The sequence below is a fragment of the Paroedura picta genome, chromosome 12 (assembly GCF_049243985.1).
Source record: "Paroedura picta isolate Pp20150507F chromosome 12, Ppicta_v3.0, whole genome shotgun sequence".
Taxonomy (NCBI): domain Eukaryota; kingdom Metazoa; phylum Chordata; class Lepidosauria; order Squamata; family Gekkonidae; genus Paroedura; species Paroedura picta.
The window spans coordinates 35,666,284-35,692,953 of record NC_135380.1 but is presented as its reverse complement, the minus strand read 5'-3'; the positions used below and the strand labels follow the sequence as shown (position 1 = coordinate 35,692,953).

The window sequence follows — 26,670 nt, the reverse complement described above, 5'->3', positions numbered from 1 at the left end:
GATAATTTCCACAGCCATTGATGCCACTTTCACAGATCCACCTACTGCAGCCAGAGATCACCTAAGATGCTTTGTGGATGCACTCTAAAATTTCACCAGGTACGGCCTGCCCTTTCATGCCTATTATCAAAAGAACAAGGGCTGTATGTTGACCTTTGCATGTGCATCTGGTACAGGAAGGACCTCATCCTTCCACTTAATGCCCTGTAGATGGAAAGGATGATGGACACATTTACCGAAAAAGGAGCATCAGGGCTTGCAGGAATGTTCGGAAGTTGTTGTGGCGATTAATGGATGACTCATCATTCAGTGCGATGTTTCCAAAGACCTGAAAGGCAAGAAAAAAGCCAAAAGAACATTTGTGAGAAGGCACTGACAGTGCTAGGAGTCAGAGTCAGATGGTAGCCAAGAGACACTGACAGTGGCTGAAAGTAGGTAAATTATAGTACAGGAACTACAGTTATGTCACATTTGATTCTGACACTCCAAAGGGACATTGTAATTGTATATTTGATGGCATTTAGATTCTTTTTGTGCACATGTGTAGATTTACTTGTAGTACAGCTTCAAGGCAGATATAAAACCTACACAGCTTTTAAAATTATAATCAAATAAATAACAATTAATAGCTGCGTGACAATAATTGATGTTTATAAATCAAATGTTTAAAAGGGTACAACAAAACAAAATCAGAGTCCAGTGGGACCTTTAAGACCACCTAAGATTTATTCAAGGTGTGAGCTTTCAAGTGCAAGCACTCTTCCTCAGGCTATGAACTTCAGTTTTATTCAAGGCAAGCACTCGAAAGCTCACACCTTGAATAAATCTTAGGTGGTCTTAAAGGTGCCACTGGACTCTGATTTTGTTTTGTTGTGCTGCTTCAGACCAACACAGATGCCCACTTGAATTTCAGTTTAAAAGAGTAGTTAGACTAAAATATATATCAGACTTAGTATACCTAAGGCATGACAGATTTCCAATAATATCCCTTTGACATAATTTACATATTATGGCACAATATTTGGCTATCTGTTTGGAAACCTCAGTGTTTCCTCTGCAAAGGAGGCTCTTGGTTTTGCCTTCCTCATGGTCACCAGGAATCTGGGGCAAAAGGGGAGGGTGGGCTCACAATGATCTTGTGCAGGGAAGGCAGGTGCTTGCCTTCACACTGATAAAACACCACCGAAAATGAATCTTCATTCCATTTTATGTCACACCTATAATGCTACTCTAGTCTATCAATGTGCACATAAGTGAACAGCAGGGAGTGCTAAGTGTGATAGCAGAGAATGAAGGAATTCAAAGTTGTGGCAGATTGCACATGCATATGCTGTGTGTAAAACCTGGAAATAAAAAGGGGAGGGCTCCTTATGCATCAGTTCTGCATGAAAACGAGACCAGCTAAATTGGAATGCCAATAACCAGGGAGAAAAATGGATGAGGAGAATTTTGGCAGAATGTCTAACAACAGTTAGGAGGATACAGAATAAACCTCTTTGCAGAAGCCAATTCTCACTCCTTTTTGATTAAAAAAAAATCTGCTTCCAATGGCTAGGTGTAAAGAATCAGTTGGATTCCTCTTCCCAAAGCTTTTCACAATCAGAAAAATACATTTACTGCATCCTTCTTGAATCCAGGTGTTTCATACGTAGTTCTGGAGAACAGGGCTGTGTATCTACATTCTCAGTGTGTGTGGCCAAATGCATGTGGCCTCCAACACATAGGAACCCAGGAAAGGAGGGAGGGGATTGGGTATGTTGAATTTCTCCCTCCCTACTCTTTGTATTGCCACATTTCTAAAGAGATCTGAAGGCAAATCCTCCTCAGTCCTCTGTAGCCAACCCTTAAATTCTGGGCTGCATGCTTAACATTCATCCCGACCATCTTCCCATCACTGCCTGTTTCCCATCTGCCAGGGCCTCAAGCAGAAACCTGTCTTCCACTATTAGGGATGACCAGATAATGGCAGCAGGGTAAGGGGACACATCACAGTTGCTACGGCTCCCTTACAGTGTCTCTAAGCAGTTACATTCTTCTAAGCCCAATGAGCTTGACACCCTTAGAAGGGTGTCTATATGCTTCGGCTGGCACTGCTAGTAGTTTGGCTCTGCTGCTAGTGCAGCTTCTAGCTTTCCAACACAACTTGGCACTGGGCAGCCTCCTTCTGCCAGCTGTCTGCCTGCCTGCGATTGTAAGCCGCTTTGAGACTCTTCGGGTAGAGAAAAGCGGCATATAAGAACCAACTCTTCATCGAGTGGTCTTTTGTGCAGGCAGACACAGGACTGCGCAGTCTCAGGACTGCCCTAGAGAAACAAACTCCCAAAGGATTTAGAAATTTCCAGACCCTAGAAGTGCCCCCCCTTCCCCTCCATCTCAAGCCCTGCTTTTTCTACCCAAAGGGTTGTCATCATCATCATATTTATTTTTATAACTCATCCTTCCTACACTCAGGGCAGGAAACAATGATCAATTAATCAGTTAATAAACAATAAATCAGTATACATACATTAAAACTATTTGGCATATTTCAACGAATTCAGGTTGTGATGGCGGCGGGGGGGAGGGGGATAGGGAAGCTCAATCTTTAAAACAGTCCACTATCAGTTCATGGCAGTGAAGCCAGCATTTCATGGAGGTCTAACAGGGCCCCAACCATATGCCTGATGGAACAGCTCTGTCTTACAGGCCCTGTGGAACTGGGTGAGGTCCTGCAGAGCCCTGATCTCTCCTGGCAGAGCGTTCAACCAGGCCAGGTCCAAGGCCAAAAAGGCCCTGGCCAAGGCAAATTTTGCCTCCCTTGGACCAGGGATCCTCGGCAGGTTTTGGTCCGATGATCTTAACGAACTTTGGGGTGTGTAGTGGAAAAGGCAAGTCTCAGAGATATGCTAGTCCCAGATCATTTAGGGCAGGGGTAGTCAACCTGTAGTCCTCCAGATGTTCATGGACTACAATTCCCATGAGCCCCTGCCAGCAAATGCTGGCAGGGGCTCATGGGAATTGTAGTTCATGAACATCTGGAGGACCACAGGTTGACTACCCCTGATTTAGGGCATTAAAGATTAACACTGAGACCTAAACTGGCCTTGGTCTCCAATCTGGAGCCAATGCAGCTGGGTGAGCACTGGTGTCATGTGGGACCTCCACTGGGCAGTTACCTACATGTGATGGAGGCAAGGAGAGTGCTCGTCCCTCAGTTCTCCCTTCACTGCTGTAAGGTGCCTAGGACAACAGAAGAACAGCCTACAGCGGGGAAACTAAGGAGAGCTGTGTGCCTGCACAGAAGACTACTTGAACAGCAGTTACAAGTAAGCAACCTTGCTTTCACCATTGTGGCTTTCATGCAATCCCACATGGGAGAACAGCAAGCTAACTTCCCGAAGGAGGTGGGTGTGGGTTAATCAGAAAAAAAAAGAGATTGAAACTCCGCCTTTCCCACAGCAGCCTCACTCCTGCAATCTACATCTAAATGGTGGTTGTGATCCAGTAAAGTGCCCCTGCTGAGGGAGTCTGCTGTTGTTTCAACCTGTTTGTTGTTTCAGCGTGCTATGTGTATAGCTGTCAGAGAAACACTATGCCTTATGGCCCATTCTGAGATGTGCTATGCCTCTTTGCATCAAGCAGGCTGTTGCAACTGTCTGTTGCTAGAAGTATGTTTCTGCCTGCAAGGAGAGCTGAAAAAGAAATGAGCACATACTGAACTCGGATAAGTTAATATGCAGATTCCCTCTGAGACCCATTTGACTTTAGTCTTTTGTGGACCACAGTGCCCCCCTAACAAGTCAATGAGGCATCGGCGTGCATATCGCTGTGCATATTGGTGTGCATATCGCTGCATGCCCAATGGAAAAACATCTCTCCATATTAGGGATCTAATGATACTCCAGGGTATCATCATTTTTCCCATTGTTGGTCTGTAGAAGAATACCCATATAAACCAATTCTGAAATGGTAAAGTCCACCCTAAGGCACCGCAGTTGTTGTGGATGCCATGAGACCTAAAAGCTCTTTCTTGCAGACTGAAATCTATTTCTTGCCATAGACGTAATAGTCAAATAGTAAGTATGCTGTATTTGAAGAAGAGTCAACGTGCGGTCCTATGAAATCAACAGTTAGCGAGGAGAGAAGGCTGGATTCCTCCCAATTAACTATACATCCCATGTCCTCTGAAGTTGAAATTGTGAGGTGTAGATGATCCTGAAGGAGCTTTAGTGAGGCAGAAAACAACCAATCATCAAGATAAGGGTAGATTGTGCTGCCTTGCAACCTCAAGTGTGCTATTACCACAACGCATGTAGTGAAAATCCTCGGTACAGGTGCCAAACCAAAAGGCAAAACAGTGTACTCTTAGACAATGCCATCAGAGAGAACCCGTAAGAACATTCTACATGAATCATGTATAGAAATATGAAGGTACGCATCTTTGAGGTCCAAGACCACAAACCACAATTCCCCACATAGGAGTGGTAAAACATGTTGAAGACCAATCGTGCTAAACTTCAATACCCACAGATGCTTGTTGAGAACTCTTGAGATCTAGGATGGGGCATTTCTTCCCACCTTTTTTTTCTATAGCAACATAGCTGAGGGGAAAACCGGAATCCAAGTGGGTCATGAGTGCAACACAAATGGCACCTTTCCCCATAAGTGCAGCAACTTCTTAGGCCAAAATGGAATCAATTGAAGGGGGGGGGGATTGGCAGGGGGGGGGAGGAAAGGAGGCAAAGAAATAAACTCTAGAAAGTCACCTTTTTATTATTGAGAGAACCCAGGAGTGCTGGGTGAGAACATGCAACTGAAAATTTGGATAACCTATCCAAAAATAACTTGACCTGTGCTAGTCAAGCAGAGGAATTGCAAATACCTAAGATACTATGAAGACTGCTATCCCCTCTGCTTACTTTGCCTCCTGGGTTAGGAGTGCTGGAAGAAAACTGGTCTATATTGCTGATGTTGAGGTTGGGGGTTCTGATACCTATAGTCATGGTACTTATAGAACCTAGACTGTCGTCTAAAGCTGTCCCCAGAAGAATAGCTTGGCTTGTACATGTGGGAGATGAAACAAAGTTAACTACAAGGGATTTTGCTGTAGATTTATTCTTCTAGATATGGTCTAATACCGAGTCTACTTGCTCACTAAATAATTCTTTGCCTTCGAAGATAAGGTCTTCAATCTTGGCATGGATGTTGCAGGGCAAAACCAAGGATCTTAGCCAAGAATGACATCTCAAAAGAACTCCAGATAACATAGCGCTACTGCTACAACTGGCTGCATGCCTAGTGGCATTAAGTCGCTGTTTAGTGACTCATTGCCTTTCCAAAAGTAACACTCTTATCCTCCAACAGGACTTCAGAAAAGTGCTGCATACAGTCCCACAGTAATATCTGATAATGGCCCATTATAGTCAGAAAATTAGACAGAAGTCCCATTGTTCCTGTTGAGTAAACTTTCCAGTCTAGGGAATTGAGATTTTGGCCTTCTATGTCCATTGGAGCAGAGTGAAAACCCAACCTCTGTCTGGCAGGAAAGTTTCAGCGACCAATGAGTTTGCCAGAGGATAATGGAACAAATAAGGACATCCCTCTTCCTTTGTCCTTTTCTAGTTTCTGAGTAGAAGCAGCACTAGACTAGTCTTGGATCTAACTGCTGATGAAATGTCCTGGATGCCTTGTAACAGAAGAAGTGATACTGATTCCAAATCCACAGGGGAATTTCATGATAGGGTTTTCAGGCTGAGATTCATAAGCAACGTAATCTAAGATCTTTGTCACATGTATAAGCTGTTCTCCATAGAGCTTTGAATCCTCAATTGGTGAGAGTGCTGACAGTTCCCCCATTGCATCTCAAAATTGGATCTAGGTGGGTCAGTGCTGCAGCTTTTATTAGATCCAATGGCAGTGCTCAACATGGTTGATCCTGAGCTTCTGCCCTACTGCCTAGCAGACACAGAGCACAGCCCTTTGCCCTTCCTTCAAAGTGGACAGAGGGTGGCATCGGGGGGGGGGGAGCACCTCCCAGCATCAGGCCCTCATTTGTGGAGTCTCACAGGGAGCAATATTCTCCTTGATGTTATTTAACATCTACATATGCCCTCTTGCCCAGTTAATCCAGAGGCTTAGGCTGGGTTGTCACCAATGTGCTGATGATACTATATTCATCATTCTGAGTCATTTTGGTTCCACACTCACTGCTCTAGGTTGAAGGGGAAAAAAACACACTTATCAAAGAACTTGCTCAGAAAAGCTATGTCAGAACATTCTGGAAGCCCATTCTCTCCTCACAGCAGTGCAGAGAGAACTGAGGGAAGAGCATTCTCCCTGCTTCCATCCTTTTGCTCAGGAAAAGCAGGGCTCATTTTGGAGAGGGAAAGCTGCTGAGCGCTGGAAAATTGCAAATCCTTTGGAAGCCCATTACTCCATGGCAAGCCTGTGACTGTGCGGTCCCCATGTGGGACTGCAGAAGCCACAACTATGAAATTTCAACATGGTAGCCTTAGTTTTCCCTTGACTGCAGCTATGATTTACCTGCATGCCAATAATGGCATAGATGAAGAACAGCATTGCAATAAGGAGACACACATATGGCAAGGCCTGCAGAAGAGAGAAATAGAAATGGAAACAATGAGCAACAATGCATACAAGAACAATCCTCCTTTGAAGATGGCTAAAACAAGACAAGGATCTACCTACAAATCTGGTGTTGCATGGAAGCCCCCCTCCCCAATGCATTCCATAAAACAGGTAGGCAAACATATCAGGAGAGAAGGTGGATGGGTGCAAAGGAATCATCCTGCAGTCAGAAGTGGCTAGTCTGGTCCATCTCACCACTGGTCACATGTTGATGCGACCACAGGGGCGAAGGCAGACATAGAATTTATAAGTAATGTGTTAAAATGCAGAATCTGCTATAACCATCTTAAAACACTGTGTCAGCATTGGATGCCAGAGTTCTTCAACCGGTGGCCTAACTGTAGAATCCTCCATGACAGCTTGCTGGACGAATAAGTTGTAGACCATTCTAGAAATTAAATACTGCAATTTCAGTACTGAAAACAAGTCAAATCCTTGTAATGGAAATGCTACCTTAAGGAAAGGAATTTGCATTCTGCACTAAATTAGCATTATTAATCCTCCTCCAAGAGCTCAGAGTGGCTCCTTCACTCATTTTGTCCTCATTTTGGGGGTAGTAACAAAGCGACAGTGACTAACCCAAGATCACCTGGTATATTTCATGGTCAAAAGGGAGATTAAATGGGTGTCTAATCTTTATATTGCACTGGCTTTTCCAAAATGCTTGGCAAACCCACCTTTCAGATCAACATTTCTTTTAGTCACTCAGCACAGAAATAATTTACATCTTCACTTTACACTGTAGTTAGTGTCCCATCTGTTTTAATTCCCTAAGACTTTCTCCAGTGTGAATGCTGCATTTCCCACCTTTTCCTCTTATGTTCTATTGTTCCGCCCCCTTCTCTTTTCCTGTCACTCACAGTCTGTTCCCTCTACTCCTTTCTAAGTGCCCTATTTTTTCACACTAGGAAGATTGTGCACAATACTAAAGCCATATAACAGAATGATCCAGGAAAAAAACTCTGTTATCTTTTCAAATAAAACAATAAAGCATATTTCACATTCAATGTGTGTAAGTCTTTTTCTGCCAGAGAGGAAGGGTGGGATTCTTTCCACACTAGTGATATCATTCAGATTTGCATTTTTAAAGGGTCATATTCTTTGTCCATTTCCACACTGGAATTTGGCTGTCAAATCTATCTGAGATCAGAGCTAAACTCAGCAACTTGGCTCCTGGCCCCATGGTTCAGGATGGGACCAATGTTCTAGCTGTTCTGGAGGCAGTTTGCAGACAGAAGGAGATCTAGATGCAGAGATATGGACTGGAGAAGAAGTGTGGTGCATCAAATGGCCCCTTGGTTCTTCACCATGTTTTGAAACTGTAAATCAGGGGTAGTCAACCTGTGGTCCTCCAGATGTCCATGGACTACAATTCCCATGAGCCCCTGCCAGCAAATGCTCATGGGAATTGTAGTCCATGGACATCTGGAGGACCACAGGTTGACTACCCCTGCTGTAGATGTCTTTAGCTGTTGGAACCGAAGCTTTTGAATCCGATGATTTGGATTGAGACTTATGCTTTGATATGTGCTCTTTTGCAGGCAGCTCCAAATGGGACTAATCTGGAGTTTTCGCTGGCATTCACAGCCTTCCATGGGGGAGGCTCACTGATGGGGAGATAAGCACAATCCTCCTCCTCCAAAGAGAGTGTAGGTGACTGGAAGATTGGATTGTGGTAGAAAGTTAGCTGGGTGAATGGAAAGGGCTTTCTTCCAGAGTGCAGCCTTCAGCCATGAGACTCTGTTGGCCCTGGCTTTTGAGATGTTCCACTGGCAAATAAAGCACACCGCAATGTTATGTCCTCCCCCCTCCCAACAGATGAAACATAGCTCATGCTCATCAGTTTTTTCATCTTGGTCAAGCAGAAGATTCCAAACATAGACATGTTTTCTCTTTTTTTAACTTCCCAGCAGGAAAGCTAGCTTGCACACGTTCTTCTTAGGCAGTGGCAAAAGAAGTATTGAGGGTGTGTGTGGAGGATGTGCAGAGCTTCTCCCTACAGCGCATGACTGTAAGGCAGGAAACGGCTCCAATGGCTTCAGTTGGGAGGAGCTCTTTGTATAATGTTGCTATGCTAGCTTCTGCATGGCACGGTTCCCCTGTGGGACATCACAGGACAATGAGGATGGACAATAGATCTGTGGATATTTTAACTACAGTTAGATAAAAATGGTCTATGCAGACATAAAAGTGGCTTTATCAAGTTAAAATGGTGTTGAAATGGGGAAAACAAACCATTCCCATTTATAAAAACTGCCCTGCCCAGATGTCAGGGAACAATGACTGGCAACGGGGTGAATAACTACTTGCAGGTCTGCATAAATCAAAAGCAGGGTGTGGCCCTGGGATCTCAGCCTGCCAATGTGCTACCAGAGAGCGAGCCTTACTCCAGGCTCCAAGCCATGGGTGGTCACATCCACGCTGCAGACATAAGCCAGTTTAGCAGACATCCACACTTCCCAAGGACCTTGTAAGCTCTACCCTGTGAGGACAACAAAGCCAGCATCCAGCACTGGTGTAGTTGGGCAGATGCAGATCCCCTGTCTGAAGACACTGGGTTGATCTCCTGGTTCCCAACAGGAGAATTGTCTGGGGGGCACTGGATGAAGCAGAGCACAAGAGTATCATACCCTGCTGCCTTCTCCAAGAACCCTCAGAGCCAAACCACAATACAATGTTAAATGACTTCCCAGAAAGGAGCTGTGGGGAATGCTGCTTGTGATGTTTGCAAGGGGCCTGATTTAGGTCAGAATTGCAGCATGTAAGGGGAAGGGGCTCTTGCTTCCCCAAGGGTAGGCTGTTTTTCCGGTGTACCTTTTGCCCTTCGCCTATGCATTTGTGGAGAACCTGCTGTTGAAGACCTTTATCATTATGTTTTGGATTGCCCACTATACTTGGAGCCAAGAACCAAATATATTGAGAGATGTTTGAGTGGGCAGAACTTCCCTGCGAATTTGGACAAAATAGTCTTTTTATTATGGGATACCAACCCCCTAATCTTTAAACAGCCCGTGGCGCCACGGACTAAATAATTCGTTAAGCCCCCTAGAGGTGGGGCTTTGTCCGTGATGAGGAAGGGTCCGGGTTGGACCCTTCCTCACAACAGACAATCGGAGGGACCAATCGGCAGGCGCGAAGCGCCTGCCGATTGGTCCCTCCGATTCCCAGCCTGAGCAACTGCGAGCCGCGCCCAGCGCGGCTCGCAGTTGCTCCCGGACTGACGCGGCGAGAGGCGCGAAGCAGCGTCAGACCGCCGCCCGAGGGAACCCCCAGCAGTCGCGCAAAGCGCGGCTGCTGGGGGTTCCCTCCCTGCCGGACTCACGCGCCTTCTCCCCTTTCAAAACCCCTTTTTATAAAGGGGCTTTGAAACTAGTTAGTTATAATGTTTCACTATTTGCATTAGCAGCAAGGAAAATTCGAGTCAAATTTTCACCACCAGAGAACTAGAGACCTGAATTCTTATTGTCTTTTATTATCTATGGACTGCCGCATGTATTGTTCTAATTCTTTTACTGTTTTTATATCAACTGATATATTGATCACATTGTAATGGCCTACGACTGGAAACAATAAAGTCTTATGTATGTATGCTTCCCCATGGCCCATTCTCTTAAACAAGCCCAGTGGGGAGTTATTTGTCCTGATTTGGAAAGGACATAAAGGGGGGAAGAAGCCATGTTTAGTGGGGAAGAGACTGCTCTCCTGAGCATCCTATGCTCAAGAAGTCATAAAAACCTGCAGCCAGTGTGGTGGGGGGATCACTAAAGATATATAACCAAAATTTCTGTATCTAACCACCCTAAAAATCTTTGTATTCTTTGAGAGGAGAGACTATGACTAAAATAGTATAAAACTGAGTCTTCCATCTCTACCATAGTTACCAGAGCCAAGAAGTTGCCATTAATCAGAACAGTCTTTACCTAAAGGTCTGACAATATTGCTTGACATGTGAATGACAGGCCTTTGTCACTGAAAAAACTGAGCGCTCAAATCCTGCTTTAACCTCACCTTGAAAGACTGGACAAAAGTCCAGAGCAAAATCCGGATGGTGTAGCCCTGGCGAAGAAGTTTGATGAGTCTTGCAGCCCGGAAAAGTCGGAGGAAGCTGAGGTTGATGAAATTGTCCTGAGGAGAAGAAAGGTTTTGCGTCCTTCAGATAAGGACAGGATGGGAAGCCGCAGCCCGCAAAAAAGAAAAGAAAATTACCAGCTTCGCGTTCTAAGCAGCAAATCGGCCACCAGAAAACCTTCCAAAAGAAACATTTGTCAGTGCAGGTCATGCAAGCACGTTTGAGAAAAACCCTTTCCACAAGAGACCCTCCTTTGGCTATGGGGAAGTATGAAGAGAGAGCCCTCAAGTTGTTTTCTGTTTTTTTGCTTGCTTGATGGGGCAGGATTATGAGCCATAAAATTCACTGTCACTCAAGAATGATGAAAACAAACTTATATAAGCCAAAAAACAGATAGATCTTCCAGTGGCCTGCTCCATGGCAAAGGAAGGACTTGTGTGCAGCATTTTTAAAATACCTTCCTTTAATTTGTCAAGATTAAAAATTGAGGCCTGGATGGAGATTAAGGGTATCACTCCACTCCAATTTATGGAAAGGTTTCCTGATGAGGGTCTCAGCCAGACTTCGACAACAGGCGGCAGGCCAGCCTGAACCCCCCAAAAAGCCTGTTTGTAGAAGGTGTAAAGCGTTTCCCAGTAGATATTGCCTTGGAAACAGAATGGCATTTAATAGCTCATTTGATTTGACCCTTTTAAACTGGTTCAAAGCAACACTAGAGGGGATCTGTGATTCCCCCCCTCTCCCCTCTGTATATGTGCTTGTTCAATTCTGCTTTCTATTTTCCATCATCAAAACCAGATTTTCCAGTGATACAACCCAACAAAAGTGTGTCTGAGGTCCCCTCTCTATCAATCAAACAACACGTATGCCTTCAGTTTGTTCTGAACCCAATTACACTGAATAGCAATGTAAGCAATTTCATTTCCATCTTTTTCCTTGATTAAAAATCCCACTACATATGTGGGGGCTGGGTGGATACCACAATTAGAAGGAGGAACTTGTAGCCAAAGCTAAGCTCACTTCCCCCCCTCACCCCCCCCCATGTTACTCTTTTGCTACTGGAAGCCTGCTGAAAGAAAAGCTGCCCCACAGCCCTTGCTATTTTGGGTGCGCAAGGCTCATGGCTTTATCCAGCCACTACTTCAAATGCTAGCTAGTTGATAGTGGTGCCAATAGCGCTGCATTCCACCAGGACCATTAAAAAGTTCAAGAAAATCAGCCGTCGGGCATGCATTTGGCTGGCATTTGTTTTCAAGAGACACAAGCAGCTTAGAGTCAAGTGTACACATCTTACTTCAGACTCAGTCCTCAAATAAAGAGAAAAGAGAAAAGCGCAAAGATCACAAAATGAGTAGACAGCACCAAGCATGCAGAGAGCAAGTGAAAGAAGCAAGGAACTGTCCTCCTGGGCTGGTCGGGGCTGTCAAAACTGGGGGCCAAGAATCTAGAGCTTTAATAGTTAGCTTTTATCCATTCATTCACACAATTTAACCAGCCTTCCCTTCCTAACAGAGCCTGACGTCAGCAGACAGCATCAAACAACAACAATGACCAGTTTAGTAAAATTATCACAATGGCATGGTTTTAAAGACTGTTCCCTTTCATAAAAAGGTTTCAGTCTGCATTTCAAGATAGCTATCAGGACTGGAGTAGAATGTATATATGCTTTCCTAGACTTGCTACCCAAGATCCCTTAATGGAAGATGCTTGGGATTGGACCCAGGACTCCTGGCATGCAAAAACACAAGCGGCCATCGCATCTCAGCCACCCCTGTCATAGAATCATAGAATCATAGAATCTCATAGAATCATAGAGTTGTAAGGGGCCACACAGGCCATCTAGTCCAACCCCCTGCTCAACACAGGATCAGCCCTAAGCATCCTAAAGCATCCAAGAAAAGTGTGTATCCAACCTTTGCTTGAAGACTGCCAGTGAGGGAGAGCTCACCGCCTCCTTAGGCAGCCTATTCCACTGCTGAACTACTCTGACTGTGAAAAATCTTTTCCTGATATCTAGCCTATATCGTTGTACTTGTAGTTTAAACCCATTACCGCGTGTCCTTTCCTCTGCAGCCAATGGGAACAGCATCCTGCCCTCCTCCAAATGACAACCTGTCTTTCACTACAGCACATAAACCAAGCCTAGATATAAGTGGACACCTCCATCTAGGAACGGGAAAGGTAAGGCAGGTGAATCACAACGAAAGAAAACCTATCCCCACACCATGTTCCACTGTTGCGGGTTAATTTAAGAGTCTGCACTATATTTGGAAGCCACGAGAGTTTAAGGCCTTCGAACAATTGAACCTTAGCCATTTTTTTTTCCAAATCTTCAGCTCCCTTTCACAAATTCACATCGGCACCCCTAAATGGGCAATGCTGGGGGGCAGGGAGATCAGAGTTCCTCAGTATTTAGCAAAGCTCTCCAGAGACTGGTCTCAGCACTAGTTGCAGGAGGAGTCGCTAAGACACACAACATAAAGAGCCCCATGCACATGCTGCCCTCATCCTTCCATAATCAGTGGTAACTCTTTAACATGTCTGTGTTCTCAGTGTGCAACAATAGTCACAGTGATGTCTGAGAGCAGGACGCCCTTTTTTATAGCTAAAAAATAAATCACAGCCTTTCTGACTGGCATAATTTACTCCTATTGTTTTGCTGCCTGCTTGCAGGGGGTGATTGGCTGAACCGTTGCAGAAGTTCATGCTGGGGAATCAAGTAGCATTATTCTAAATGGTGACAAGGCCAGGAGGGAGTCGGTCTTTTCCCCACTTGCCATTTTCTTGATACAGAAAACATCCCTGGAGCTACAATTCGCCCTCTGGGAGAAAATATAAGCACCTCATCACAGATCTCGTATCTAGTGAAGGTTATTGTTTGCACACATAATCTGCTATTGTCTATGTTGGCTGGCAGCAGTTCTCATCATCTCAGGTAGATTTGATAGCCAAGATCCTTCAGGCTGGAGGTGCTGGTCACAGAGAAATTACTGTACCACTGAGTCACTCACCCCAAGCCAGGAACCTTTATTTGAAGAAGGAATGGGTAATTATACATGTGTAATGTATAATTATATTCCATGATAAACCTCCATACCCTTGAAGGGGGTATTTTCTTACAATTTCATATAATTTGTTTGGCCAATTCATTGGCAAGGAATGGTATTTCCAACTGGCTACCACCATGCCCCCAATTTATACCACCCACGGCAGCTTTTTATAGCTAAATCAGCTTGGTATGGAGAGCCAGCTTGGTATAGTGATTTGGAGCTACAACTTCTAATCTGGTGAACTGGGTTTGATTCCCTGCTCCTCCACATGCAGCCAGCTGGGTGACCTTGGCTCAGCACAGATAAAGCTGTTCTGAATGAGCAGTAATGTCAGGGCTTTCTCAACCTCACCTGCTTTATAGGGTATCTGTTGTGGGTAGAGGAAAGGCAAAGGTGACTGTAAGATGCTTTGACCGCTTACGCACTGGGAACTTCACTGCCCCAGCTCCCATGCAGGAGTACAAATTGGGGGCAGATGAGGCACACCGGGCCAAATGCTCCCCTGTGTGGGTGCAGGAAGAGGTGGGGCAACCTGCCACAACGAAAACTGCAGACTGACATGAAACTTCCAGTCCGTAAACCGTCCTTGAGACTCCTTTTGGTAGAGAAAAGCAGCATATATAAGAATAAACTTGTCTTCTTCTAAATTACTGTCAGATAATTTGATCACAGATCTTTAATGTCACATTTACTTGGGCTCAATAGTTACGTAGCAATTTGGCTCATCTCAGTTCTTGTCAACATGCTATGTTCTACACTGGGTCTATCCTTGTCCAATTTGTCTTTAGCATATTTTAAATCTCTCTTTATTATTAATGTATTGATTTCCCCCCCCCCTCAACTGGTTATGGAAAGACCAAGAACGAAGAAAGGGATATTGGTAATGGCAGGTTTGCATCCAACTACAGTCAGTCTACAGAAAGAAAACATCACAAGCAAATCTGGTCAAAAACCACAGCGCAAACACAGACAGAGAAGCATTTTTCACCGATGCACTCTGAAATCTCAAGCACAGATAAGTAGAAGTGAAGCAAAATAAAACCAAGAGGAAAAATAAAGAAGCAGGAGATTGTTGTTAAAAATTCAATGAAACCAACCGTGTCCTATATGTGATGTTTTCATGGATGAATATTTGCAAGATTATTTACAAGTTTTTTTGTGTTAAGATTAGTATTTGGTTTGAGCAGCAGGTGCACAACATACAGACGGAGACATGGGTTTTTCGCATTGTGTGTTGAGTGGATGGCGTGATTCGGCAGGAAGGTAAGGCAAAAAATAAGGAACACAACAACAACAAAAGAAAGAAAGAAAGAAAAAAAAAAAGAGAAAAATGAGTCATCGGGACAAGCAAAGGACAGAAGCACCAAAGGTCGTACTGGAAAATATCAGGTGGTTTTGAAAAACTGTTTGCCTAAAGAAAATGATCAAATCCTGGAAATTAAAAACACTGCATCCAATTATTTGCATTTCATTTGGTAATGCAAATCATGAGACACTTCACAAACAGCTTCTTCTCATTTTTTTTCATTCCCAGGCAAAGCTAGAGGTGCCAGTTTCCAAAATTGTGTTCAGGTCTCGAGAACTCCCTCCTCCATTCCTCCCACTGTAGTTCAAGCCATATGGTTGGCTTTGCCTCCACCTGTAAGCCACGTAGGTGGTGCATGAATCAACAGGATGGCCAGTCAACACAGCACTGGGATACAGGATGGGTCAGCATCCATTGGAGAGAACCCAGGTGGGCGTGTCCATTATTGTGGCTTTCTGATTGGCAACTGGTGCTGAGAAGCAAGCAAGAACAAGAGGAGGGCTGCCCGCTGAGTAAAGATTGATTTGAGCAGATGCCTACTCAACCTTTTCACTATTTTGGTTAATTACTTGATAGAATATAAAGGAATGAGCAGATTCTCAAAATCCTTAATGCTGTTTTGAGAATGATGAAACATGTGTGAGAGAACTGATAACTTTATGAACCAAAGCTACTTCCCCCAGTCTTTTCCCTGCTCAGTTGTGATCAAGAATGATCTCACACATGCTCAGGAAGCTGGCCAACGTGTCTTGAAGTGGCCCATGTTCATGCTACTGGGTTGTCTGGGGTTCCTGGAGGTTGGCTCAGCACCAATACCCACAGAAACCCCTGGGCTGCAGACGCAGAGTTCTAAGGACCAAACTATAGGGACACTGCTGTGGAAGGGTCAACTGACTTGGCAGTGTCAACCTAAAGCCAGGCCCCAGAGGAGGGATGCAAGCTGACCCAGTGGGTGGGCACATATATAGGAAACTGTATTGTACTGAGTTAGCATTTGAGGTGCCACTGGAGTTTTTTTTTTGTTGTTCTTCTCACTAATTAAACAGCTAAAAATGCCAACTGAATTGTTAACTATTTGCAAATCTGAAAAACAAAAGTGGAGGGAAACTGACATCAGCATTTTTGCCTAGAGAAATAAAAAAATCCAAAGTATCCAAAGCATTCACAAAAATTACAAATACGACACAACTAGGAAATCAAAAAGAATGCAAATTATCACACATATTCTTTTTCTTTTATCTTTACTCCTTTACAGTCTGCTGGTTGTTGAGCTACTGACACAATATGCAGGGTATAACCAGGTGAACTGGTTTCTTTGGCTCAAGAAAAGGAAAGTGGAAGAGCCAATACCAGCCCAAATTCTGGAATACCTGCACCGTAAGATTAGCCCGTTCCACTTGACATATCGTCTGAAGTTGTCCTGTCTGGACAGCAGACAGCACTGCGCTACAATCCAAGTACAGAAAAGATTCATGTTGTCTGATTAATCTGTGTTCACACAGCTAGGAAAGGGGCTGGGAAGAGGTCCAGATTTGGACAATTCTTGCTTTTCTCTTATTTCATTCAATAAAAGGCCAACAGTACAGTGAGGTAAAAGAATAATCACAGATGGTGAATGAACCAATTAAGAGACCTGCCTCAAGCAGGTGACTGGCAAGGCAGTGTCTAAATTCCCTAAATAAATACATAAATATTAACAGTATCATTATTTTTGCCTAGGAACACCTTGTCTTTCAGTGGGGCGTCTGAAAAAACTGGAGACAGCATGAGAGAATCTTGTTTATAGGACTGATGAAGGCACTGTTCCACAGTAGTGATTCAGTATGCAATGACGTCTTGCCAAAGGATGGACAAGTCTAGAGAACAGCCAAGTGAAGAATGCATCAGGCCAAAGAACCAAAACTGGCCAAAGGACCACCACTGAAACATGGCCGATATTTTGTCTTTCAGTGAGCCATTTGGGAAGACTGGAGACTGCATGAGAGAATTCCCGTTTTGTGCATTCCTCTTTTCCTCTTACAGGTTAAGGCAGTCCTAGAGTACTGACTCAAATGCTGTGGCCAATACTCATGCCGTAAGTGAGCCAAGCTCCTTTTTCTGATTTCACCAATTGCTTATTAGCCTTCGGACTTCTGATGGTGGCTCTCATTTGCAGGAAACATCAGAAGTTGACAAAACTGATAGAGAACAAAGAATGCATTGATATAGATGGGAGAGGGAAGGAAGGGGGGGGCTCCCCACTCCACACATTAGGACAAAAACAGAAAAATACACCCATAGCCTCCAAGGAAGAAGATACAACTTTGTTAACAAAATATGCTGGAGAGGAGTTTACAAAAGGGTTAGTTGCAAAAAGGGTAACTGGAGGATTATTTATCACAGCTCTGTCACTATCAGTCGTTAATTATGTTAATTAAGGCAAATTGCATGTGCATTATTCTTTTGTATAATTTAGTCATGTTCTGAAGCTAGGAAAGAATGTGTAAGGATCTGCAGGATTTTGGAGGATGGGTCTTTTTGAAAAAAAAAAACCAAAATTTTGGGATTTCCAAAACATCCCGGATCACAATTCTGTGGAAGAATTCAAATCTGGGATACCTCATTTCCCCCCAGATCTAATAGACCCTCCATGGTTTAAATCAGGGGTAGTCAAACTGCGGCCCTCCAGATGTCCATGGACTACTATTCCCATGAGTCCCTGACAGCGTTTGCTGGCAGGGGCTGCTGGGAATTGTAGCCCATGGACATCTGGAGGGCCGCAGTTTGCCTACCCCTAGTTTAAATGGATTACAGGAAAAGTGGGGGGGGGGGAGCCGAAATATGAGGAGCAGCCTCCTACTTCTCAGCTATTTCCCCAATCTTCCAGGCTCCCAAAAATATCCAGGATTCTCCCCAAAAAAACTTAAAAAAAAAAAGCCAGATACTTTTTGGATGCCAAAATATATCTGAAAAACACCAATAAGGTATATTTTCAGCTTGGAAAGATCCCAGTGCACAGTCATGTGCTCCCTCCCCACCCCATTAATTATGGTTCAGCATTATAACTGACCAACATTAACTGCATCCTTTAGTGCAGGGGCAGTCAACCTGTGGTCCTCCAGATGTTCATGGACTACAATTCCCATGAGCCCCTGCCAGCATTTGCTGGCAGGGGTTCATGGGAATTGTAGTCCATGAACATCTGGAGGACCACAGGTTGACTACCCCTGCTTTAGTGGGTACTCTCACAGCTGGATTTATAAGCCAGCAACGTAAACTATATTTTAGGGTTACAGATGATGAGATCCTCTAAATTTTAAAAGTCTATTTAACTAATATAATTTTTTGGTAATGCTATGAGACCTCTTAAACTTGATATAGCCCAAGGACTTCAGCGTGTTTTAGGCTGGCCTGAGTAACACAAATCCAGTTTTTTGAATTTAGCATCTGAGTATGGTAAAGGCAAGTAAGAGAATTCATACATGAGGGCAGGAGGATCCTATGAACTGTTCCTGCTCCACTTGAATTTCTTCTCAGGCTGGCAGTCAGCAGCTTTTAAGGGACAATTAGGAAGTTCTTCCCAATGTTTACCCTAAATTTCCACCGCTGTGGCTGAAAAACCACATATCTTTGTTTTAGACCACTAGATTCACATCCTAGGCTCATCCTAAAATTTCTTCTGGTTCTTGAAGGATGCATAGAATAATAATAGACTGTGGGCAACTGAAGTCATTGTTGACCTCGACAGCATTTAGCCAGATAACAAAGCAAGTTCATATGATCTCTACTCACCGCAATCTCCGTTACTAAAATATCAGTAATACTTCCCAAGACAGTAACAAAATCAAAGATGTTCCAAGCATCCCGAAAGTAATTCTGAAAGATAAAAGAAATCATAACAACTCATAGAGACCATGTTAAGTTATTTCACTGGATGTGATCACAGTTAACGTTAATGTTGTTACCATTAGTTATTAGGCTGTTATTGATACCACTGTTACTGCTGTTGTTATTATTTGATATTGTTATTGAACTATATTGTACTTATTATGTTGTTCCATGTTCCATGTAAACCGCCCTGAACCGCAAGGGGAGGGTGGTAATGAATGAATGAATGAATGGATGGATGAGTTTTGAAACACACACAAACACAGACAGTGATCAAGGCAATGGACAAGGAGGAGGGGAGAGTTCCTACCAGTGCACCAAAGGCAATAATCTTCAGCACACACTCCAATGAGAACATGGAGGTAAACATAATGTTGAGGCATTTCAGCATTTCTTCATATGGAGCTGGAGCATCATAGAACTAAATGGAGATGAAAGAAAACAAGTTACTCAAAGGTTTAGCAAGTGATATTCACAGTAATTAAAAAAAATAAAAATGGTTCACGCGCATTACTAGAGTCATCCTGTCATCTCTTACAACACTGGATCTCTTGATACAAGCTATACCAGAACCAATGGGTTGAAATGAATTCAAAAGAGTTTTCAGCTAAACATCCGTAAGAAGTTCCTGACAGTTAAAGTGGTTCCTCAGTGGAACAGGATTCTTCAGGAGGTGGCGAGTTCCTTGGAAGTTTTAAAGCAGAGGCTAGACAGAAATGCTGATTTTATGAACTTAGGCAGATTGCGAGTGGTGGTCAGGAAAGGATGTGCTAGCATTTGTCTCTTGTGACCCTTCCTTGTATGTCCAGGGAACTGCTGATAGCTACTGTGGGATGGTAGGTGAATTTCTTCCAGGCTAGGCTGAATTCTGGTTTTTCTTTTTTTTTTGGGTGGAGGGATCTGTTCTTCTTCTGCCTGACACTGAAACTGCTGGCATGATGCACTAAATCGTTTTTTTTTTAATGCTGTAAGATGCAATGGGAGAAGGAGGGAAGTTAATGCAGTGGGGGAAGGAGGGAAATAACATGCGAGAGGACCAGGGTCACAGAGGAGATACATGTAGCATGTAAAGCTATAGCTAAAGATAAGAAGCTTCTCAGCCAGGGAGGATTTTCCCCTGGTGCTGCTGGGAAAATTCAATGGAGGGAAACAAAATATGTCAAGAAAAAAAAACTTGTGGATTTGATTTTCACACAGAAGAAGCAAGATCAAAAAATCTGAGAAGTTGAAACAGCAAAGATGAGAAATTAAAAAATCATATAAGGCATGATCCCCTTCCAACCTGAGGCCATGCAGGCAGAACTGAGGCTGCAGGAAATTGGAAGAGAATGTGGGGCTTCATGTTCATCTCTTCCCCCCCAGCAACAGAGTTCCCCTTCAACTCATTTTATTGCATTTAAGGATAAATTTCTCTCTCTGTTCCAAGGGTTAAGGGTGAATTATCTTGCAACCTGCCAGGAAAGGTTAGGCTGACAGTCAACGTCTCACCCAGAGCAGTGACACATTGCTCTGCAGCATGGCTGTGGAGGGTGGGTATCTGCAATGGGATTTTCCATGCACAAGTTCAACACGCTGTTCCCCTGCATCATAATGAGCTTCTCTCAGTCACAAAACTGAAGTCACTAACCTTCATCATCAGCACGATGGTGTTGAGTGCAATCATGACCATGATAAAGTACTCAAAAGGAGGAGACACCACAAATTTCCACATCTTGTACTGGAATGACTGCTTGTTTTGAGGCATGTAGCGGGTTAGAGGCTTGGCACTTATGGCAAAGTCTATGCAGGCTCTCTATAAAGACAGGGTGGGGAAGCAATAGGAAAAGGGTCTGCTCACAGCTAATGGTTTCCATCTGCATCCAACGTTAATCATAAGCCCCGAGTGAAGGGTAGCTGCAAATGCTACGGTTTTCCTACAAGGGCAGCATTGTCCTTGTGACTTTGGTTTGTGTGTAAGTTTGTACACAAGATGAGGAGTTGCAAGGTGCCAAGGATATGAGTTCACACATTCAGGTAACTATGAGCCATGAAAGGCCCCCAGATAAAAAAACAATCCCTATCACTAGCCCCGTATCTCCAGTACACAGAAGAATTCAAAAAGATGTTTGAATTCAACAGGCACCTTGTTACTTCCCCCCCAGGAGCCACATACCCAGCTCCTTGATCTGTGCCCCTGGAACATTTCACCCAGTTTCCCCTTGTGGCAACCTTGCATTCCAGAGTTCATTCCCATATAGGAAATGAGCCTCCGGGGAGGGCAGTATATAAATATAATAAATAAATAAATAACATCTGGAAGCTAGTCTCAGGAGAGAACAAAAGCCCCACTTGGGCTAGTAAATTAGTCAGAATTACCAAGATTCTTGCAAGCTATATCAACTGTACTTATGTTTCTGGCAGAAATGCCATTTTATCCATTTGGTACCTCTTAATAATTGTAAAACAGCCTTGGGGGATGAATGGTTCAGCCTCTCCAGGGCCAATCAGGGTGCAGCCAGCTGCACCCGGATTGGTCCTGCCCCTACAGCTCCCGCCCTCCCTGTCCAAGTTGGAATAGGGCCACTCAGGGTACAGCCAGCTGCACCCTGATTGGCCCTGCCCCTACAGCTCCTGCCTTCCCTCACCAAGCCCTCATCCTTTGCCTCACAAACGTGCCTGGCTGTTAGAAGCCCCAGGAAGCGCTCCCTCTCCCCCAACCCTCCCACCCTCCCCTCACCCTCACCCTCAGTGCTTCCCGGCGGCCTGGAAAGCAGCTGGAAAGCTCACGGGGAGGGCCCTTTCAAAGCCCGTTCTTATGAACGGGCTTTGAAGCTAGTCTGTTATAAAACCTTTTGGTCAACTAAAGCAATGACCCAAATATATTGGGCAACAATGTTTAAAGTTCCTTATATACAGCTTAGGTCTCTAGTTCTCTCTCCCCCACCTCTGCATAGAATTATAATCAGTCCTTGCCTTAAATTCAGGTTTGATATGCACTTTATGTCTTGAGTATCAAAAGTACATACAGTAGTTGTTTTTGTAGTATATAATAATTTCTTTCACTGCTTTCCAGGGTTGGCATTAAATTTTGTCTTGCAATCATGAGATTACAATGTTAAATACAGACACCAAAGGAGTTTAAGTTTTGTTTCTGGGTGACTGAGTGCATTCACAGTTGTAAGCAGTAACCCATGTTGGCATTCTAATGTCTTAAGTTACTGCTACCTGCTTCTATACTTTCAAGGCAATCAATATGCATTACTTTTTAGATGGTTATTGCCATTCTGATTAATCAGAATGTTAATAATATCATAATTTCTGATTATGAAGATATAGTCTTTTTGTAACCAACATTACTAGTAATTTTGCTGTCATTCCTCTGCTGTAATCTCGTTCATGAAGTACTATGGAGCTACACAGTTTTTCTGTTGAGGAATATCTAAATATGATAGATATATTTTTCATGTATTCTGAAGACAATATTAAGAGAATATAAAAATGAGTGTGTACCTGGGATCTTGCTACTGCTCTATTTCTTACAATTCGTATATTACGGTGTTATTTTTTACAGTTCGTATAAGGTCAACTGCAGACAGATAATTGTTCCGACATGGTTTCTCATTATTCTTCTCTTTGAAAATATTTCTTAGCTTTGTTTTTGATGTCTTAGACAGAGACCGTTCACAACTCTTGATGACCATGTGGAAGTCTCAACGTTTGAGCACAAAGTGGCAGCCTGAATTCTGAACCAGTCATAAAGACACACTTACATGAATACACCAGAATCCCCCTGGCTTCCTATTAGCTTTACAGCCTCAATGTGTGAAGTTGTAAATTAGATCTGTAACTCTAGCAGGCAGGAAAAGCTATTAAGACTGGTCTTGGATAGTAACATGTTTAAGGCCAGCCCTGGCAGCATTTTACAGTCTTATGGTCTACACAAGTACCTCGTTCTTCTCTAAGCTGCATTCAGACATGACTTTGTCACCTTGCTCCTGGAAGGTGATGATGATTAAAGCCACAAAGATGTTGACAAAGAAGAAAGGGAAGACGACGAAATACACCACATAAAAGATGGACATCTCCATTCGGAACCCGGGACTTGGGCCCTGGTTTTCATATGTTGCATCAACCGAGTGCTTCAAAACACTGTGAAAAACAAAGAGGCAGAGAAGTCAAATAAGAACCTGACATAGGAAGTGAGAGGAGAGAAGCAATGGCTGAAAAGACCCCCCCCCCCCCGATAAACCATGTAAAGAAAAAGAGGGCCATAAAAATAAGCAGTACACCAAATATAATAAAAAGTGGGTATATTCTTATTGTATACACAACTTTACAGAAATATATACAAATGTGGCTAATATCCAATTCATAAAACAGAGAAAAATGTCAGTAGAAACACAACATTTAATACATTTCAATATGATACAGAGAAGCTGAATCCCAACCAATTCAACAGGGCAGGATGATAATAAGGCAAAAATAAGAAGGAGCTCTTAATGAGCATGGGATTAGGAGAAAATAATTGCTTACTAGAACTGATATTTTTGAAGTTCCCATCATATGGAATTGTTTTTGATAATGACAAGCTCTTATGAAAATTGTTTCTCCTTGGTTTTATGATTAAGGCTTATGCTAAAATGGGAACAGAACAGCTCTTTATTGCGGTTTCAGTACAAAGTCATTGTTTAGCCTCTTCAGAGGCTAAACTTTTGAAGTCAAAGCCTGAAATCTAAGTCCAGCTTTCCAAACTGCAGCCAAAGTCCATCCTGATCTACCAAACTGTAGTAGAAATTCAGTTTCATGTTGCAAGGTGTGCAATACTGCATATCTAGTTTGATTGTTCTTTACTACTGATTTGCTTTATTCTCTTAAAAAAACATTTTTACATATCTATAAGTGCTTTGGAGCTAGTTTGGTGTAGTGGTTAGGAGTGTGGACTTCTAATCTGGTGAGTTGGGTTTGATTCCCCGCTCTTCCATATGCAGCCAGCTGGGTGACCTTGGGCTCGCCACAGCACTGATAAAGCTGTTCTGATCGAGCAGGAATATCAGGGCTCTCTCAGCCTCACCTCCCTCACAGGGTGTCTGTTGTGAGGAGAGGAAAGGGAAGGTGAATACAAGCCACTTTGAGACTCCTTCGGGTAAAGAAAAACAGCATATAAGAACCAACTCTTCTTCTTCATCATTATGCACATACATTCATGATAAAGGCACTTGCACCATTCATCTGCCAACCATCATATGGACAGTACAAGTATATACATCAAAGTTGATAGTAGAGTTCAATCCCATTAATGGCTGAGTTACAAATGTAAAAAAGCAGTCTTTGACTTAGATGAACAAGTGAAAAGTTGGTGACATCACTGAGATGGCATGTGAAGCTTATCCCTGCTTCTAGTGACCTCAGGTTTGGAGGAGGCTTAGTTCCCCCCACAATGGTCCAAAGCTCTGGCCACTTTGTCCCATGGAATTGAACTGCAAACTCTGATATTTGAGTCTGCTTCTAAATTCACAGTCCCACACCTTCAAGTGCATAACCCCATCCTTTCATACTCATAGTATGACTTAATCTTTTGCTAATACCGATGTGTGAAGAAAGCCGTATCAAGGACATTTTCCATTTCCATGTCATTGTCACTGCAAATCTTGAGATGGAGAATGATGTATGTGAGGTGACTAAAGCAGATCTTGATATACTGCGAGACTTCAACTACCTCACATCGACTGTAAACATGTGCTTAAGTCAGGACAGAGAAATGAGATTCCTAGACATCACAAATGACTGTGCACTGGAACAGTGGGCCATAGAGCCAGCCAGAGGGGTAGTGATCTTGGACTTGGTTTTGAGCAAGGGTCATGACCATGTAAGAGTTGTAGAGGTTGGCTGTCTCTCTCTTCCCCCACCCCATCCCTGCTCTAGTTTGATTGCCAATTAGAGCAAAATCTCCAGGTGGATGCAACCAAAACATGAGACAGGAACTAACAGATATGCAATTTTGTTTTTAAGTTGTAGCCCCCAGCAGTGAATCTAATTTTGAACGTCAGCAACTTTCCCATCTCAAGGTAATTGTCTTTTTGAAAATGTTCTGTGAAGTTCACAGGTTCCAAAGTAGAACAAATGCATAGGTCAGAGAAGAGTGGACAATCATGTAGCAACAAATCTCCAAGGAATCCTGCCATTCCAAAAAAACACACTCTGTGCTTCTTAATGATTTGTCCAGCAACCGTAAATAACAAAACTGACAAAGGAACATCTTCACGAGTCCTTCATTTTTTTTGCTTTTCCTGACCGTAATAAAATACCAAGACAGGAGCTCCCAGGCAGCTAACAGAGACATGAAGCATCACACAAACTTACGTTGGCCAACCTTCTCCTGTGGAGACCGTGAACAGCGTCAATAAAGCCCACAGAACATTGTCGTAGTGGAATTCATATTTATTCCATTTCCTGGGCTGAGCTTCAACTTCATCCTTCTCATAATCCAGATACTGCCCCCTAGAAGAAACCAAACAGACAATCAAGCAGGCTCAGTGCTAAGGAGATGAAGATGCCCACTGAACTGGGACTTGATCCCTACCTGCTGTACCTGAGCCATCCTGCCACAGTTCTGAGAGTGGGTCCCTGGTCAATCATTGTTCCCATTTGGCCTTTAATGGAGGATTAGCTTGTTCATTCCCCCTCTAAAACTGCTCCTTGAGCAAAATGTGTGCTTGAGGTGTGCCTAGATCAGACACTCCATGAAACATCCTTCCGTCTTTTTTTAAATGAAAGGTCTTACAATCAGTTTATTAAAGCAACCATTTCAGAAGCCAGCAGAAGACAGGTTATTACAGCAGACTGCTTGGATAGGGCTTATGAGAGGCAAAGCCCGCAGCCATCAATGGGCACCAGCTGTCAGGACGGAGATTTCATAAATACACAAGCAACCCTGTTTTCATCTGTGAAAGGTGAAAGGATTATGGGTCTGCGTTAGTAGAAAGATCCTTTGAGATGACATTGCAACATACAGATGGCTCAGAACTGAAGCAAAAGAGAGTTTGTATCCTCTTACATGATAGGCGAGAAGGTCTGGTCCCCTATGGTGATCTTTCTTGCTAATTATACATGATCTGAAAGGTACACACCAGGATTCTTTCTGGGAGGAAACAGAACAGCCAGTACTCTCTGTGCTTGTCGTTGTTGTTAGTTGCTAAGTTATGCCCGACCCATCACGACCCCATGAACAATGATCCTCCAGGACTTCCTGTCCTCTACCATTCCTTGGAGTCCATTTAAGTTTGCACCGACTGCTTCAGTGACTCCATCCAGCCACTTCATTCTCTCCCTTCTTCTTTTTCCCTCGATCGCTCCCAGCATTAGACTCTTCTCCAGGGAGTCCTTCCTTCTCATGAGGTGGCCAAAGTATTTGAGTTTCATCTTCAGGATCTGGCCTTCTAAGGAGCAGTCAGGGCTGATCTCCTCTAGGACTGACCGGTTTGTTCACCTTGCAGTCCAAGGGACTCGCAAGAGTCTTCTCCAGCACCAGAGTTCAAAAGCCTCAATTCTTTGACGCTCAGCCTTCCTTATAGTCCAACTGTCACAGCCATACATTGCTGTATGGGAAGACCATAGCCTTGACTAGACTCTCTGTGCATATCCTCTGTATATATCAGGGGTAGTCAAACTGTGGCCCTCCAGATGTCCATGGACTACAATTCCCAGGAGCCCCTGCCAGCAAATGCTGGCAGGGGCCCCTGGGAATTGTAGTCCATGGACATCTGGAGGGCCGC

General features: G+C 43.6%; 1 protein-coding gene across 11 annotated transcripts in view; it reads right to left on the bottom strand.

Moving 5' to 3' along the window:
* The window catches only part of CACNA1B (calcium voltage-gated channel subunit alpha1 B), a 388,158-nt gene that overhangs the window by 50,630 nt on the left and 310,858 nt on the right, over positions 1 to 26,670 (bottom strand). For 10 of the 11 annotated variants that reach the window (XR_013225991.1, XM_077306495.1, XM_077306494.1 and 7 more), the window contains 8 exons: positions 25,259 to 25,396; positions 22,846 to 23,047; positions 20,547 to 20,711; positions 19,230 to 19,340; positions 18,824 to 18,907; positions 10,636 to 10,752; positions 6,523 to 6,588; positions 237 to 328 (listed from right to left, as the gene is read on the bottom strand). Coding sequence is in view for 10 of the 11 variants with exons in the window: in XM_077306495.1 (XP_077162610.1) it covers positions 237 to 328; positions 6,523 to 6,588; positions 10,636 to 10,752; positions 18,824 to 18,907; positions 19,230 to 19,340; positions 20,547 to 20,711; positions 22,846 to 23,047; positions 25,259 to 25,396 (975 nt within the window). In the remaining variant the exon portion in view is untranslated. The remainder of the gene's footprint in view (positions 1 to 236; positions 329 to 6,522; positions 6,589 to 10,635; positions 10,753 to 18,823; positions 18,908 to 19,229; positions 19,341 to 20,546; positions 20,712 to 22,845; positions 23,048 to 25,258; positions 25,397 to 26,670) is intronic. The other variant, XM_077306492.1, reaches the window with a different exon arrangement.